The sequence below is a fragment of the Chiloscyllium punctatum genome, chromosome 2 (assembly GCF_047496795.1).
Source record: "Chiloscyllium punctatum isolate Juve2018m chromosome 2, sChiPun1.3, whole genome shotgun sequence".
NCBI lineage: Eukaryota > Metazoa > Chordata > Chondrichthyes > Orectolobiformes > Hemiscylliidae > Chiloscyllium > Chiloscyllium punctatum.
Genome location: NC_092740.1, coordinates 73,960,855 through 73,974,497, shown reverse-complemented (window position 1 = coordinate 73,974,497; position 13,643 = coordinate 73,960,855). Strand labels below are relative to the sequence as shown.

General features: G+C 38.4%; 1 protein-coding gene across 5 annotated transcripts in view; it reads right to left on the bottom strand.

Moving 5' to 3' along the window:
* Positions 1–13,643, bottom strand: part of LOC140485708 (AP-3 complex subunit sigma-1) — a 136,427-nt gene that overhangs the window by 43,933 nt on the left and 78,851 nt on the right. Inside the window, exon 6 of one of the 5 annotated variants that reach the window (XM_072584189.1) lies at positions 3,667–3,725. The exons of the other annotated variants lie outside the window; for them this stretch is intronic. Within the exon in view, the coding sequence (XP_072440290.1) occupies positions 3,690–3,725 (36 nt within the window). The 3' untranslated portion in view covers positions 3,667–3,689. The remainder of the gene's footprint in view (positions 1–3,666; positions 3,726–13,643) is intronic. 5 annotated transcript variants of the gene reach the window in all.

The window sequence follows — 13,643 nt, the reverse complement described above, 5'->3', positions numbered from 1 at the left end:
TATTAGTTAATGCATCACTAGTGACTTCTGGAAATGGGAAATTATTTTAAACCACAATATATTAAAACAAAAGAACACACCTGTACTGGTATAGCACGTTTTATGACCTCAAGACGTCCCAAAGCTCATTATAGCCAATTTTTAAAAAATTGATTTAATACAAGGAATCAGAGCAGCCAATTTTCATAAAACAAGGTCCCCTGAAGATAGTAAATGACACCATAATCTGTTTTAGAGATATTGATTGAGAGATAAGTTTTGATCAGGATCTAGTTTAATAACTCCCCTTTCTTCAGTACAGTGTTTTGATATCTCTTATATTCATAGAGGCCAATTGGAACTATGGTTTCATGTCTCATCTGAAAGACAGTTTCTCAGAGTACAGTACTCTCTCAGTGTGACTCTGAACTGGCAGAGATTGTGGGCTAAGCTAAAACCCTTAGAAAAATGTAGAAAGTACTTTTGGATTCTATTTGGTGCTATTTTTTGATCCCACTAGGAAACTGCCACTTGTATTAAGATATGAATGGCATTTTGTTAGGATAGCTTAGAGTCAGTTTTAAACACCCTTGGCAGCAAATATCACAAGGACTTTGCCAATCTTTTCCTAACTATTTTTTTTGCAAGATTACTGAAAGGTCTTGGAGAAATGATGTAAACAGATACTTGTTTCTTTACATTGATTTACAGTTGGATTTCATGGAAACCCACTCCAGTGTATTGTTACAACAATACTGAATGAACTTTATTGATTTCTACTATTGACTAACAGAGAAAACATGGAATTTAATGCATCCATAACAGCAATTTGTCTCTACAATATATCAGAATGGATAAAACTCGCTTAGCTAGTAAATATACAATAAGTTACGATCATATGAGATAAGAAATATTCATGGGCTATTCATTATTTTGTTCAGTAGAGGCAGGATTTCACATACCATCTTTAACCAAACCCCAACAAAGACAATTTTTGTTGTGCTTTCCTCAACTTATCACAACTTCAAATAAAACTTTAAAATTATGAGTAAAACTTTACAAAGAGGACTTTAACCTAACTAATTTAACAGGATTTGAAATTTCAACACAGGTTATACACTGGCCGGGCAGTTATTATTCCAGCACAAAATGGCAGTTGAGCTTGGGGGCACTACAGAATCCCTATCATTACTGGGCAATTCCTCGATACCTGGAATTCTCCAGAAATCTCCAGTTAAATTTCATCAGGACCATTCTGAATTCTCAAGTTTAAGTAAATAGTTACTCAGGAAAGTTAGACAATTAAATACCCCCAATCAACTCTTAAATTGACCTTATACTTACTTACTTCACACCCCCAAATACACCTTCCACAGACCACACTCATGCCGAGATCCAGAACCCACATCTCCCAGTAGCCAGGGCCTTTTTCACCTCAATCCTTCATCTCCTCCCCACCTGACCATCCTTCCCAGCTCTTGACCCGGCAGCTGCTCTCCCATTTCATATCCGTACCTCCATACTCTATTCCGTAGCCAAATACTCAACTCCTACTCACATTCAAAACCCCCTTCTACCAGCCACCCCGCCACCTAATCTTCCTCCGGCCACTCTGCCACCTAACTTCCCTTCCTAGCTGTTGGACCCAAAACCCCCTTCCCTCACTCTTGAGCTATACGGTTACCTCACCACCAATTATCCTTGCTCCACATCTGAACTTCCATCCCCTGGCCTTCTTCCCATGGTCTAGAACAGACCACCACTTCTACTCCTCCTTTATACCCAGACAATGTTCCTTCCTTCTCCTGCTGCTGGACCTCTCCCTATCCACACTACTGGACACACTTCTCCCCTTCTCGCCATCAGACCTTGTCAATAAAGCCACTTCTTCCACAGCCCCAACTCCTGGACCAGACATTCTTCCCACTCCACTAGACCTGTTACACCCAGCCATGCTGATCTACCCTAAAAACTGCATTACTACCTGGTCCCTTACCTCTGCCACCCTAATCTCCTACCTTAACCTGCCAACATCCTAACACAATTGCCTTACACTTAACATTTGACAGTTCTTGAGGTGGCTGGCTGATACATTAAATGCCAGAATACAACTGCAGAAAAAAAAGGGACATGGTTTGCCTCCCCCACAACAGTTCTACATTGTCAGAATGGAAATATAGCTCCACATCTGTAACAAAAGCTCCCCCCTTTTTAAAAAGGGAGCAGGATGGAAATCTGCATGAGACTGCCTCTCTTTGGAAAATCTGGCCCAACATGTCCACTGATAGAAACAGTTAAGCTATTCTGATAAAAAATAATGACATTAAACCAGTCACCTCCCAAATCATGGTTAAGTGGATACAAGTATCACTTTTAGAGATGTGTTAATTCATTTGACAAAATCATGACAAAGGGCACAATTCAGAACATGAACCATGGTTCCATTTTTCAGGTGTTGATAGATTTTGACAGCATTTATTTTTGCTTTTAGTGCAGATGCCCCTCTGGGTTAGTGTGTTTCAAGTCTACCTTGGAAGAAGTCCTGCCATTTAACAAAAAATATCAAGGAAAGCAAAACAAAATAATCTAGTTTCCCAAATTAAACATCATTTTTAGAAGACACATTTGAGCAATGCATAAAGAAAACCATAAAGGTTTCCTCACAAAAACACCCTGCTTCATATTCATTTATTGTAACATCATTTTTAAAATCATGCACTGAAATTAAATAGACAAAGAATTATTACTGGCCAAGCTCATGCAGTGTTCAAGCACAGAATCAGCAATAGCTTTAACACATTCTCGTCATTAATTTGTAAGAGTTCATTGAATGCCACAACACGCAATACATAAAACTAATGCTCTACTCACAGAAAATGAAAATATACTGAAAATTCATTTAGAAACATGCCAAGTTCAAAGTTAGAGAACACACCAAATATGAGTAGTACATAGAGTTGATGGAATTACTTTACTACAATTATCAAATTATCTTTTTGCAAATTAAGCCATACATCACAAATTAAAATATAATTGCAATACACTGATTGCATCGAGAACACATACTGAATGGTGACATTATGAAATTTGAGCAATTTAAACAAAGAATTAAGTGACAAAATTACTCATGAAAATTTAGATGACACAGTTGACTGAAGAAAATCTACAAATGTGTAAAAAACAGATGGATTCAAAAGGGATTGAAAGAAAATTAAAAATTAAAAGGAAGAAATTCTTACTATTCTGGAAAGGTGGCAAGCAGGTTTTAGACAGACAGCCTTGTATCAGAATTTATAATGCCATGTTTTTCCAGCTTAATTGTTTTTAGTTCAAATTATAAAAGCATTTCTTTTATGACACCTGCAAGTTAAACCAATCCCTTCTAATTTTCTTAAGAGAACAAAGGAGACATAATGAATGGGTCTACAGGCTATATTTTATGCATGCAAAGAGAAAACAAAATGAAGTCTGCAAGTATGTGAACAAAATGAGGAGAAACCTATAGGAAGAATTAAGATAATCTTAACAATTTAGCATCTAAGACAAAACGTCCCTATCAAGAGGAATATAAGAAGCTGTCTTCCTATAGTTCCCCCACAAGTAGCCCATTACTCTGATGACATCATTTTGCTTTCTAGTTGTGAACAAGAAAAGGAATCAGGGTGGGCAATTTAAAGGCTGCAGTACCTGATAGATTATAGTAACAGTATCTATCTGTCCAGTCTGGGAGACTGAAAGATAAAGGTCTGTAAGAGAGAAGAATGGAAATGGCTAGAAAGATCACAAGTTTTGGAAAGTGAAGAATGATTTCAGAACCACTGAGGAGGACAAAATGTATATCATTAAACACAAATGATGGAGAATGAATTACTCAACAACAACCCAAGACTTGTTTTTCCTTATTTAACTCCTGGAGGTACTATGCTGGGCTATGGTATCATCTGTCCCAGTTCCTCATTCAAAATGTAATTCTTTTTTTGATGGTTATGCAGGAAGTGCCAGTAGATTACTCATTCAGAATAAATTTAACACTACTCCCTGATGTCCACGTGAACACCATCCACTCAAACTTGCTGAACAGCAATAAGCAGTGATAAATTTAATGATTTTTCTTTGTCTTCTCCTGGTCCTGAGGTGCTACAGCCAATTTTAGGATCCATTTAAAAGACAGCTAACAGCACAAACCTGGCACTTTCCTGGGCTGTACAGTGCATTTACCAACATTCATTAAGGAATGTTCAAGACACATTCCAACTCTGTTCATCATCTGCATATGCAAGAGAGCCTGAATTCGGTGTAATTTTTATCTTGACTATATATACATTTTACATTTAGAAATCCATCAGCTACCGTGTATTGTAGAAGAACAAGTCACTGGAGAGTAGGCAGGCATATTTATAAAATGCTGGATGAGTAGAGATAATTGCAAAGATAGTCCAGAAGGGTGTTTAGATTACTATTTCTCATCTCCCATTCCCCTCCCATGGATAAACCTCTAGAATTTCAAGTGATCTATTTTCTACACAATTCTATTGCCTTTATTAGAAACATTTAAATAACTATTCAGAAGCATGCTACTTCTGCTGTTGCATTCATAGAACACCTGGCTATTGGAAACTGCTTGCCAGCAACAGCAATGCTTGATCTCATTCCAGTCAAAAGTAATTTCAGAATATTCTGGTCAATTTGGAGAACTATCCCCATGACCTAATCACCAAGTGGAGGAATTTGTGTGCTTGCCCTGTGACTCCCAACAAGTCGGAAGTATAGGTAATAAAATAGTACTATGATGCTTTCATGAATCATTCTTCCTTTTGAATCAACTCTCAAGTCTTAAGAATGCAGCCTATAAATGTAGCACTCACCTGTATTTATATGCTGATAAGGCAGTTGATCTTCTTTTAAACTGGCTGCACCAATGGATCCTGATGCTTCACATGTTAAAGCTGACTATAACAACTTGATCAGTATGCATTTGTGAAGTACTGAAGTTATGATAGCGCAATTTAACATCATATTACTACAACTAAGGTTACTGTTTCCCTGGATTGCCCTGGACACTACTGCAAACCACCTTGCAGAAAGGGATGAAGTAAAATTATTGTCAGCGCCAACATACTAATAAAATAAGGCAGGACTTTGTCGGATAGGCATGGAGGTCAATTGACACATTGCATGAGTAGGTTTCTGTTTGTACCTTAAGCTTTTGGAATCGCATCGGCAGTTACGTTTAAAGTTTGTACACAGCTAATTCAGCCAAGTTCGCATGCTTTTTGTTTTGCTCCAATCAATTCCTCTTTCTATTTCCTTCCTCACAATTTCCCTACTCCACCCCTGGTGCATCTTTAAGTATGTGGCTTTCCTATGAGGGGACTATTAGATCATTTCAATAATGAAGTGGATATCAAGTAAATCACTGAACAGATGTCACTTTCTTTCCTTTTGCCAAGTAAAGTTATGCGGAGCAGTTTTTAATATAGAGAAACTAAATTATTCTCAAGTAATTTATCCCTAGAAGCTTAATGTCAATACAGACCATTTAATACTTTTTCTATGCAGTTCCTGCAGGAAAGAGAAATTATCATGAGCCACTTAACAGTACATAACTAGAACATGGCCTTCACAGTGTAAGCAAAAGCAGCTTATATTCTCTGAAGAGATACTGATTGAAACATAGATCATATCAACATTTTAAGAACAAGCTAGACAGGTACATGGCAACAATACAGGATGAGTGGCTACTGTTTGAGGTAAATAAACTCAGTTGTTGACTATTTCCATACTGTATTTCTATGCCGTACTTTAAATGTTATTCTGTTTAGGCAAAGGAAAATATATAACACCTTTTGAAGAACAGGATTTTTTTTTCTGTTATATGACAATTCATCCATCCTTTAACCAGCATTAAAGAAAAAGTGACCATCTCACTACTGTTAATGGAATTTGGTTACATGCAAATTGGCTACCATCTTTCCTAAATTGCTATTGGGTCCACTTTTGTTTGTCATTTACATAAATTATTAGGATAAGAATATAGGAGGCATGGTTATTAAGTTTGTGGATGACACTAAAATTGGTGGTACTGTCAACAGTGAAGAAAGTTATCTAAGATTACAAAGAGATTTTGATCGACTGAGTCAATGGGCTAAGGAGTGGCAGTTGGAGTTTAGTTTGGATAAATGCGTGGTATTGCATTTTAGCAAAAAAAGGGCAGGATTTGTACAATGGTAGTGCCTAGGTGGTGTTGTAGAGTACAGACACTTAGGGGTTCAGGCACATATAATTCTTTGAAATTTGCGTCACAGGTATACAGGATGGTCATCTAGCATGCTTGCCTTCATTGCTCAAACCATTGAGTATAGGAATTGGGATGTCACATTGAGGTTGTACAGGCTGTTGGTGAACTCTGTTCTGGATATTGTGTTTAGTTGTGGTTGCCCAATTATGGGAAGGTAATTTTTAACTGGAGAGGATTCAAAAATATTACCATGATGTTGCCAGAAATGGAGGGTTTTTTCCAATGGAATGTAGGAAATTGCAGTTTACAGACTTTTACAAAATCGTGAGGGGCACAGATAAGGTGAATAGCAAAGATCTTTTCTCCAAGGTAGGGGAGCTCAAAAATAGGGGAGCATATTTTTAAGGTGGGAGGAAAAAAATTTTAAAAAGACGTGGGGGCAATCTTTTTATACAGAGAGTGGTTAGTCTGTGGAATTAGCTCGCAGAGGAAGTGATGGTTGAAGGTCCAGTTACAATGTTTAAAACACATTTGGATAAGTACTTAAATAGAAAAGGATTGAAGGGATATGAGCCAAATGCAGGTAGGTGGAACTAGATTGGTTTGGGAACATGGTCAGCGTGATATAGTTGCACCAAAACATCTGTTTCCATGTAACTCTTTGATTCTATAACAGCAATGACACTATTTCAATCATTGTTAATTGCTAATCAATATTTGGGATATTCCAAGGGCGTGAAAGATGCAATAAGTTGCACACACATTTCTAAGGATGTGTTCATTTCTCTACTTCAGATTCAGAGTAAAGTTTAAAGCTTTGCTTGAACGCTGTCATTGTAGTGTAACTGTAATCTTAAATTGGCATCAGGTACTGAACTAGAGGAAGGAAGCCTCATTGGCTCCTAGCAGCTGATTTACCAAGTGGTTTTGACCTTGCACTGGCAATAAACTTGTTGCATTTTATAAACATACAGCTTCCAAGTCATTCAGCAGAAGCTGCCATGGAAGTTGATAAAACTCTTAATGATAGTAAATATTTGTAATCAAGTTAAGAAGAAAAAAGAAAAATTTTATGACAAGTAAAAATGAGACATCAAGCAAGAATGATTCATGGCTACAAATGTCTTATTGATTTTTCCAAAGCATTCTATTAAAATAGGAGCTTCTCTTTATGAGATGGAATGCAGTATAACAGAATGAAGTTCAAAAAGCTCTGCAGGGCAGTAACCCAGCTTGCTTACAGGCTAATGTTTTTTTTAACAAAGTTAAACTGCTACTTAGAAATTCATACCAAGTGCATTAATTATAAAACGCTTTTAAATCAGCCACTTAACTGTTCTAGAATCCAGTTTATAGAGAACATATGAAATGCAGAGGTGTCATGCAATAGCTTCCAACAGATCTCTCAAAAATCAGAACTAAACCTTGTGACTATTCTCTCCAGTCCTACTTTATACTATCTCCATATTTTTTAAAAAAATGAAATTGTTTTACAAAATCCTTTTCCTGACCAAGAATTTCAGCTGTGATGATCTGAACTATTTGGGAGGTAGCACAGTAATAACTAGTGTACAAAATGTCAGTGTTTAATTTGTCTTTCACTACCACCATGTAAAGATCCAAAACACTTCCTTCATGGGCATGGGAAAACTGCTTTTAAAAACAAATATGTTCTAGAACTTAATATTAATGGATATTGAACTAGACTGAATAATTCAATTAATTCTCCATGTTTCAGAACATCTGTTTGTTTCCTTGTGACTGCAGCAGACAAAGTACATCAATAAACAAAAAGATGCTCACCATTACAATAACTTATATGTATTCCCAAGCAGTAGAGAGTAAGGCTAGAAACTTTGACCTATCATATACTGCTCTACATGATAGCAGAGTTCCTATAATAAATACAACATGGATTTGAGGAAAGAAAGACTGCTGAAAAATATGTTTATATGATAATTCCCACAACCCTTCCAAATGTGCATTTTATAGTCATCTTTTGTAAGAACTTTTTCCTGTATGGTTTCCTGAAGTATTTTAGTTAAATGCAAAATTATCCAAAATGTTAACCCTTCTGTGCTCTCCAAACTGATCCTCAGAGTGTTTCAAGCTGCTTGTTCAGATTTGTAGCACCTTTTGCTCCCATTTTGCTTTGGGAAATAAAATCTGATCAGCTATATAGCTTGGTTTAAAACCAATTAATGTTCAACATTACACAAACAAAAAACAAGGATATATTAAAATTTTGAGCTCCACCATTTCTTTTCTACATCAGCTCTTCAGAAACATACTGACACTGGACCAGAAACATTAATTCTGCTTTCTCTCCACAGGTGTTTTCAGACCGGCTGAGCTTTTTCAGCAATTTCTAATTTTGTTTCAACAAGAGTAACTTATCAAGTGCCACTCATTTACCTTCTTCAGGTTGCCCTATACTTTTTTTTTTAAGAAATAGAAAACACTCCCATTTGCTTAAGCACATTAATTGAATCTCTTCCTCACACTCTGATTGTCCATTACAGATCCTAATCATACACCGAGAAAAAGGTTTTCTTCATGTCAGCATTATTTTTTGTCAATCGCATTAAATCTGTGCCCTCCTGTCCTCAAGTCGAGGTTTATCCCTATCTACATTGTCTAGATACTTTCATGATTTTGAACACCTCTATCAGATGTCCTCACAACATCTCTTCTCCAAAGCAAATAATTCCAACTTCTCTAATTTTTGCTCCCTCAACTCTGGGGCCATTATCGTGTATCACTTCATATACTCATCAGCATTTTCAATTAATCCCAAATAGTGGCACCTAGTTTAGGATGCAGCACCACAGTTGAGGTGGAACAAATATTCTAAACAAGCTTGACATTATATCCATGTTTCCATTGTCTAAGGTCTCAATAATAGTCTAGAATGCTGCATATTTTAGTAACCATGCTTTCAACTTGTCCTGTCATCTTCAAAGATTTATGCACCTACTTCAAGGTCCTTTGTACTAAGATTAGATTAGATTACATTACATTACATTACATTACAGCGTGGAAACAGGCCCTTCGGCCCAACAAGTCCATACCGACCCACCGAAGCGCAACCCACCGATGCCCCTACATTTACCCCTTACCAAACACTACGGGCAATTTAGCATGGCCAATTCACTTGACCTGCACATCTTTGGACTGTGGGAGGAAACCGGAGCACCCAGAGGAAACCCATGCAGACACGGGGAGAACGTGCAAACTCCACACAGTCAGTCACCTGAGGCAGGAATTGAACCCGGGTCTCAGGCGCTGTGAGGCAGCAGTGCTGACTACTGTGCCACCGTGCCACCATAGATGAATCACTTCACACTTCTGTATTAAATCTCAGTGGTCTGCTTTTCCAAAAACTCATTTCTATCCTTTCAAAGTTCCACATCATCCTCCTCACAACACTTCTTAGTTTTGTACCAATGACAAACTTTGAAATTGTGCCCTGTAGATCAAGGCCTAGGTCATCAATATTTATCAGGCAAAGTAAGATTCCTATCACCAACCACACAAATTCTACCGCAAAAATCTTCCAGCCTGTTGCCTATCAACAGCAATTTTGTATCCATGTTACTATTGTCCCTTTTAGTTCATGAAATATAATTATGCCCAGAAATCTGTTGCACACCACTCCCAAAAATACCTGTTAGAAAATCCATGAACACATCAACAGCATTATACTCACCAATCTATTTTGTTACTTTGTTAAAATGTTCCAGCAAGTTACTTAGCAAACCTATGCTAGTTTTCCTTCATTGACCCACATCTGCCCAACCACTTATTAGTTATGTCCCAAATTATCATTTCTAGAAAGTTTCCCAACAGAGGTTAGACCATCTGGCTTACAAATATTAAGCATAACTTTATACCCTTTTTTGAACTGCAAAGATTATCCACAGTGCAATGTAGCTACTATATAAGTGCAAACATGGGCAGTGAAATCACCTGGTTGTCCTGTGCACAGTGCAGTCATCAGTGTGCGCATCAGTGATGAGGAGGATTCCAGGCTGGACAGCAAAGGTTGGTCCTGCCCAGGGAACAAGGTGGGCAAAGGGAAAGCTTCCAATAGATGCCAGCCTCTTTTTGCCTGAGCAGAAAGGGAAGGCGGAAGGAAAATTGGGAGGTCACCGAGGAAGTGAGGAGAGGGAGGATGCTCGGAAAAATAAAAATCGTTTATTTGGTTGCAATGAGAAATTGTATCTTACATCCAGGAAGCCGATTCCTATCACGTTTTAATAACGTTAGTTTTGTTTCTCATATCAGAGCCACCTAGAGGTGGAGCTCAGAGGATCCGCTGTCTTTTTAAAATTTTTTTTTTATTGTGTATATTTTACAGTTAAAAATGCAAAGTACAGTGAAAAGCTTTCATTTATTGCCACGATTAGGCATCATTTTGAATAATTCAAGAACACAGGAAAAAAAATATATAGTTTGAAGAGAGTCCATCAGTCCTGAATCAGCTTATCACCAATAATGCCTACACTGCCATCCCTCCTGCACTGCTTTACCACCATCTACACTGAACCCAACCAACGTCAAAGTCACTGATCCTCGGGTGCCATTTCTGCCTTGTAGAAGTGGTAGAGGCAGAAACCCTCACAACAGTTAAGAAGTGTTTACTTGAGCAACTGTGATGTTAAGGCATACAAGGCTGAGGGCCAAGTGCTGCAAAATGGGATTAGAATAGTAGGTGGCCATTTTTGACCAACTCCAAGTCAATGGGTCAAAGGGTTTTTTTGTGTCCTTTGTGCCTCCATGACTCTAAGTATTCATTAAGATGGAGAGTGACAGAATTAATTCTGAGACTTGGTCCTGAACAAAATAAAGGAAAACAGCAATGGTATGAAGCATGAGCTGGCTATAATAAATTGGGTAATATTACTTAAAAGTGAGGATGGTGAATAGGTAATGGCAAGCATTCAAAGAATGCATGGAGGAACTGTGACTAATAATTCAAACCTGCCTGGTGCAAAAATAAATTAGGAAAAGTAGCCTGACCATGGCCAATGAGGGAAATTAGTTCAAAGGGATTGATTAAGAGGTGAAAAATACAGAACAAAGAGAAAGCTCGCAGAGAGAATGCAAATTAATTGTAAAAGCTTCCAAAGTTTTGTGATGAGAAAGAGATTAATGAAGATGAATGTAGGTCAGAAACAGAGGATGTTATATGGGAAACAAAGAGATGGCAGGCCAATTAAATACATATCTTTGATCTGTCTTCACAAAGAAGGACAAATGTTGGGGAACATAGTCTACTGACAAGGAGAAACTGTTGGAAATCAGTTTAACAGGAAAATGATGCTGAGGAAATCAATAGGATTAAGGGCTGATAAATCCAGAGGGTCAATACTAAATCTGAGTACATAGTGTATCTTAGAGATAGTGGATGAATTTATTATCATCTTTTGAGACTCTATAGACTCTGGTACACTTCCTATGGATTGAAGAGTAGCTAATGTAATGCCACTATTTAAAAGCGGCTGTAGAGAGAAAGCAAATTATTATAGAACATTATCCTGATATTGGTAGTAGGGAAAATGCTAGACCCCATTATAAAAATTCAATATCAAACCACTTGGAAAAAGTTCGACGATCGGACAGGATCAGGAAATCACGTTTCACAAAGCTACTAGAATTTTTCAGGGACGTGACAAGTAGAGTTGACAAGGAGATGTCAGTAGTTGGATTCCCAGCTATTGACAATATGATTTAGATGAGGGAGCTAAATGTAACATTTCCAAGTTTTCAGACAACACAAATTGGATGGAAGGGTGAATTGTAGAGAGGATGCACAGATGCTTCAGTGAGATTAGACAAGTTGAGTGAGTGGCAAAATGCATGAAGAAGTATAACGTGAATAAATGTGAAGTTATACACTTTTGTACCAAAAAACAAGGAGGCAGATTATTGCCTGAATGATGACAGATAGAGAAAGGGAGAGACTTGGATGTCCTTGAACACCCAGTTGCTGAAATTAACATGCAGAAGTTGAGAAGTCAAAGGGTATGTTTGAGTGCATAATGAGAGGGCTCTAGTACTGGAACAGGAATGTTTTGCTGTAATTTTACAGGGCTTGAGTGAAACTGGAGTACTATGTGGGGATTTAGTCTCCTTATCCAAGTAAGGATGTTCTGGTTGTGGAGGGTGTGTAACAAAGATTTATCAAACTGATTCTTGGGTTGCAGGACTCATTTATAGAGAGATACTGAATTAGATTGAGGTATATTAGATCATAAGACCATAAGACATAGGAGTGGAAGTAAGGCCATTCGGCTCATCGAATCCACTCCGCCATTCAATCATGGCTGATGGGCATTTCAACTCCACTTACCCGCATTCTCCCTGTAGCCCTTAATTCCTCGAGACAACAAGAATCTATCAATCTCTGCCTTGAAGACATTTAGCGTCCCGGCCTCCACTGCACTCTGCGGCAATAAATTCCACAGGCTCACCACTCTCTGGCTGAAGAAATGTCTCCGCATTTCTGTTCTGAATTGACCCCCACTAATTTTAAGGCTGTGTCCACGGGTCCTAGACTCCTCACCTAACGGAAACAATTTCCTAGCGTCCACCCTTTCCAAGCCATGTATTATCTTGTACATCTCTATTAAGTCTCCCCTTAGTCTTCTAAACTCCAATGAATACAATCCCAGGATCTTCAGCCATTCCTCATATGTTAGACCAACCATTCCAGGGATCATCCGTGTGAATCTCTGCTGGACACGTTCCAGTGCCAGTGTGTCCTTCCTGAGGTGTGGGGACCAAAACTGGACACAGTACTCCAAATGGGGCCTAACCAGAGCTTTATAAAGTCTCAGTCGCACAATGGTGCTTTTATATTCCAACCCTCTTGAGATAAGTGGCAACATTGCATTCGCTTTGTTAATCATGGACTCAACATGCATGTTGACCTTTAGAGAATCCTCGACTAGCACTCCCAGATCCCTTTGTACTTTGGCTTTATGAATTTTCTCACCGTTTAGAAAGTAGTCTGTGCTTTTATTCATTTTGCCAAAGTGCAAGACCTCGCATTTGTTCACGTTGAATTCCATCAGCCATTTCCTGGACCACTCTCCCAAACTGTCTAGATCCTTCTGTAGCCTCCCCACTTCCTCAGTACTACCTGCCTGTCCACCTAACTTCGTATCATCTGCAAACTTTGCTAGAATGCCCCCAGTCCCTTCATCCAGATCATTAATAAATAATGCGAACAGCTGTGGCCACAGCACTGAACCCTGCGGGACACCGCTCGTCACCGGCTGCCATTCCGAAAAAGAACCTTTTATCCCAACTCTCTGCCTTCTGTCAGACAGCCAATCCCCAATCAATCCCAGTAGCTCACCTCGAACACCATGGGCCCTCACCTTGCTCAGCAGCCTCCCGTGTGGCACCTTATCAAAGG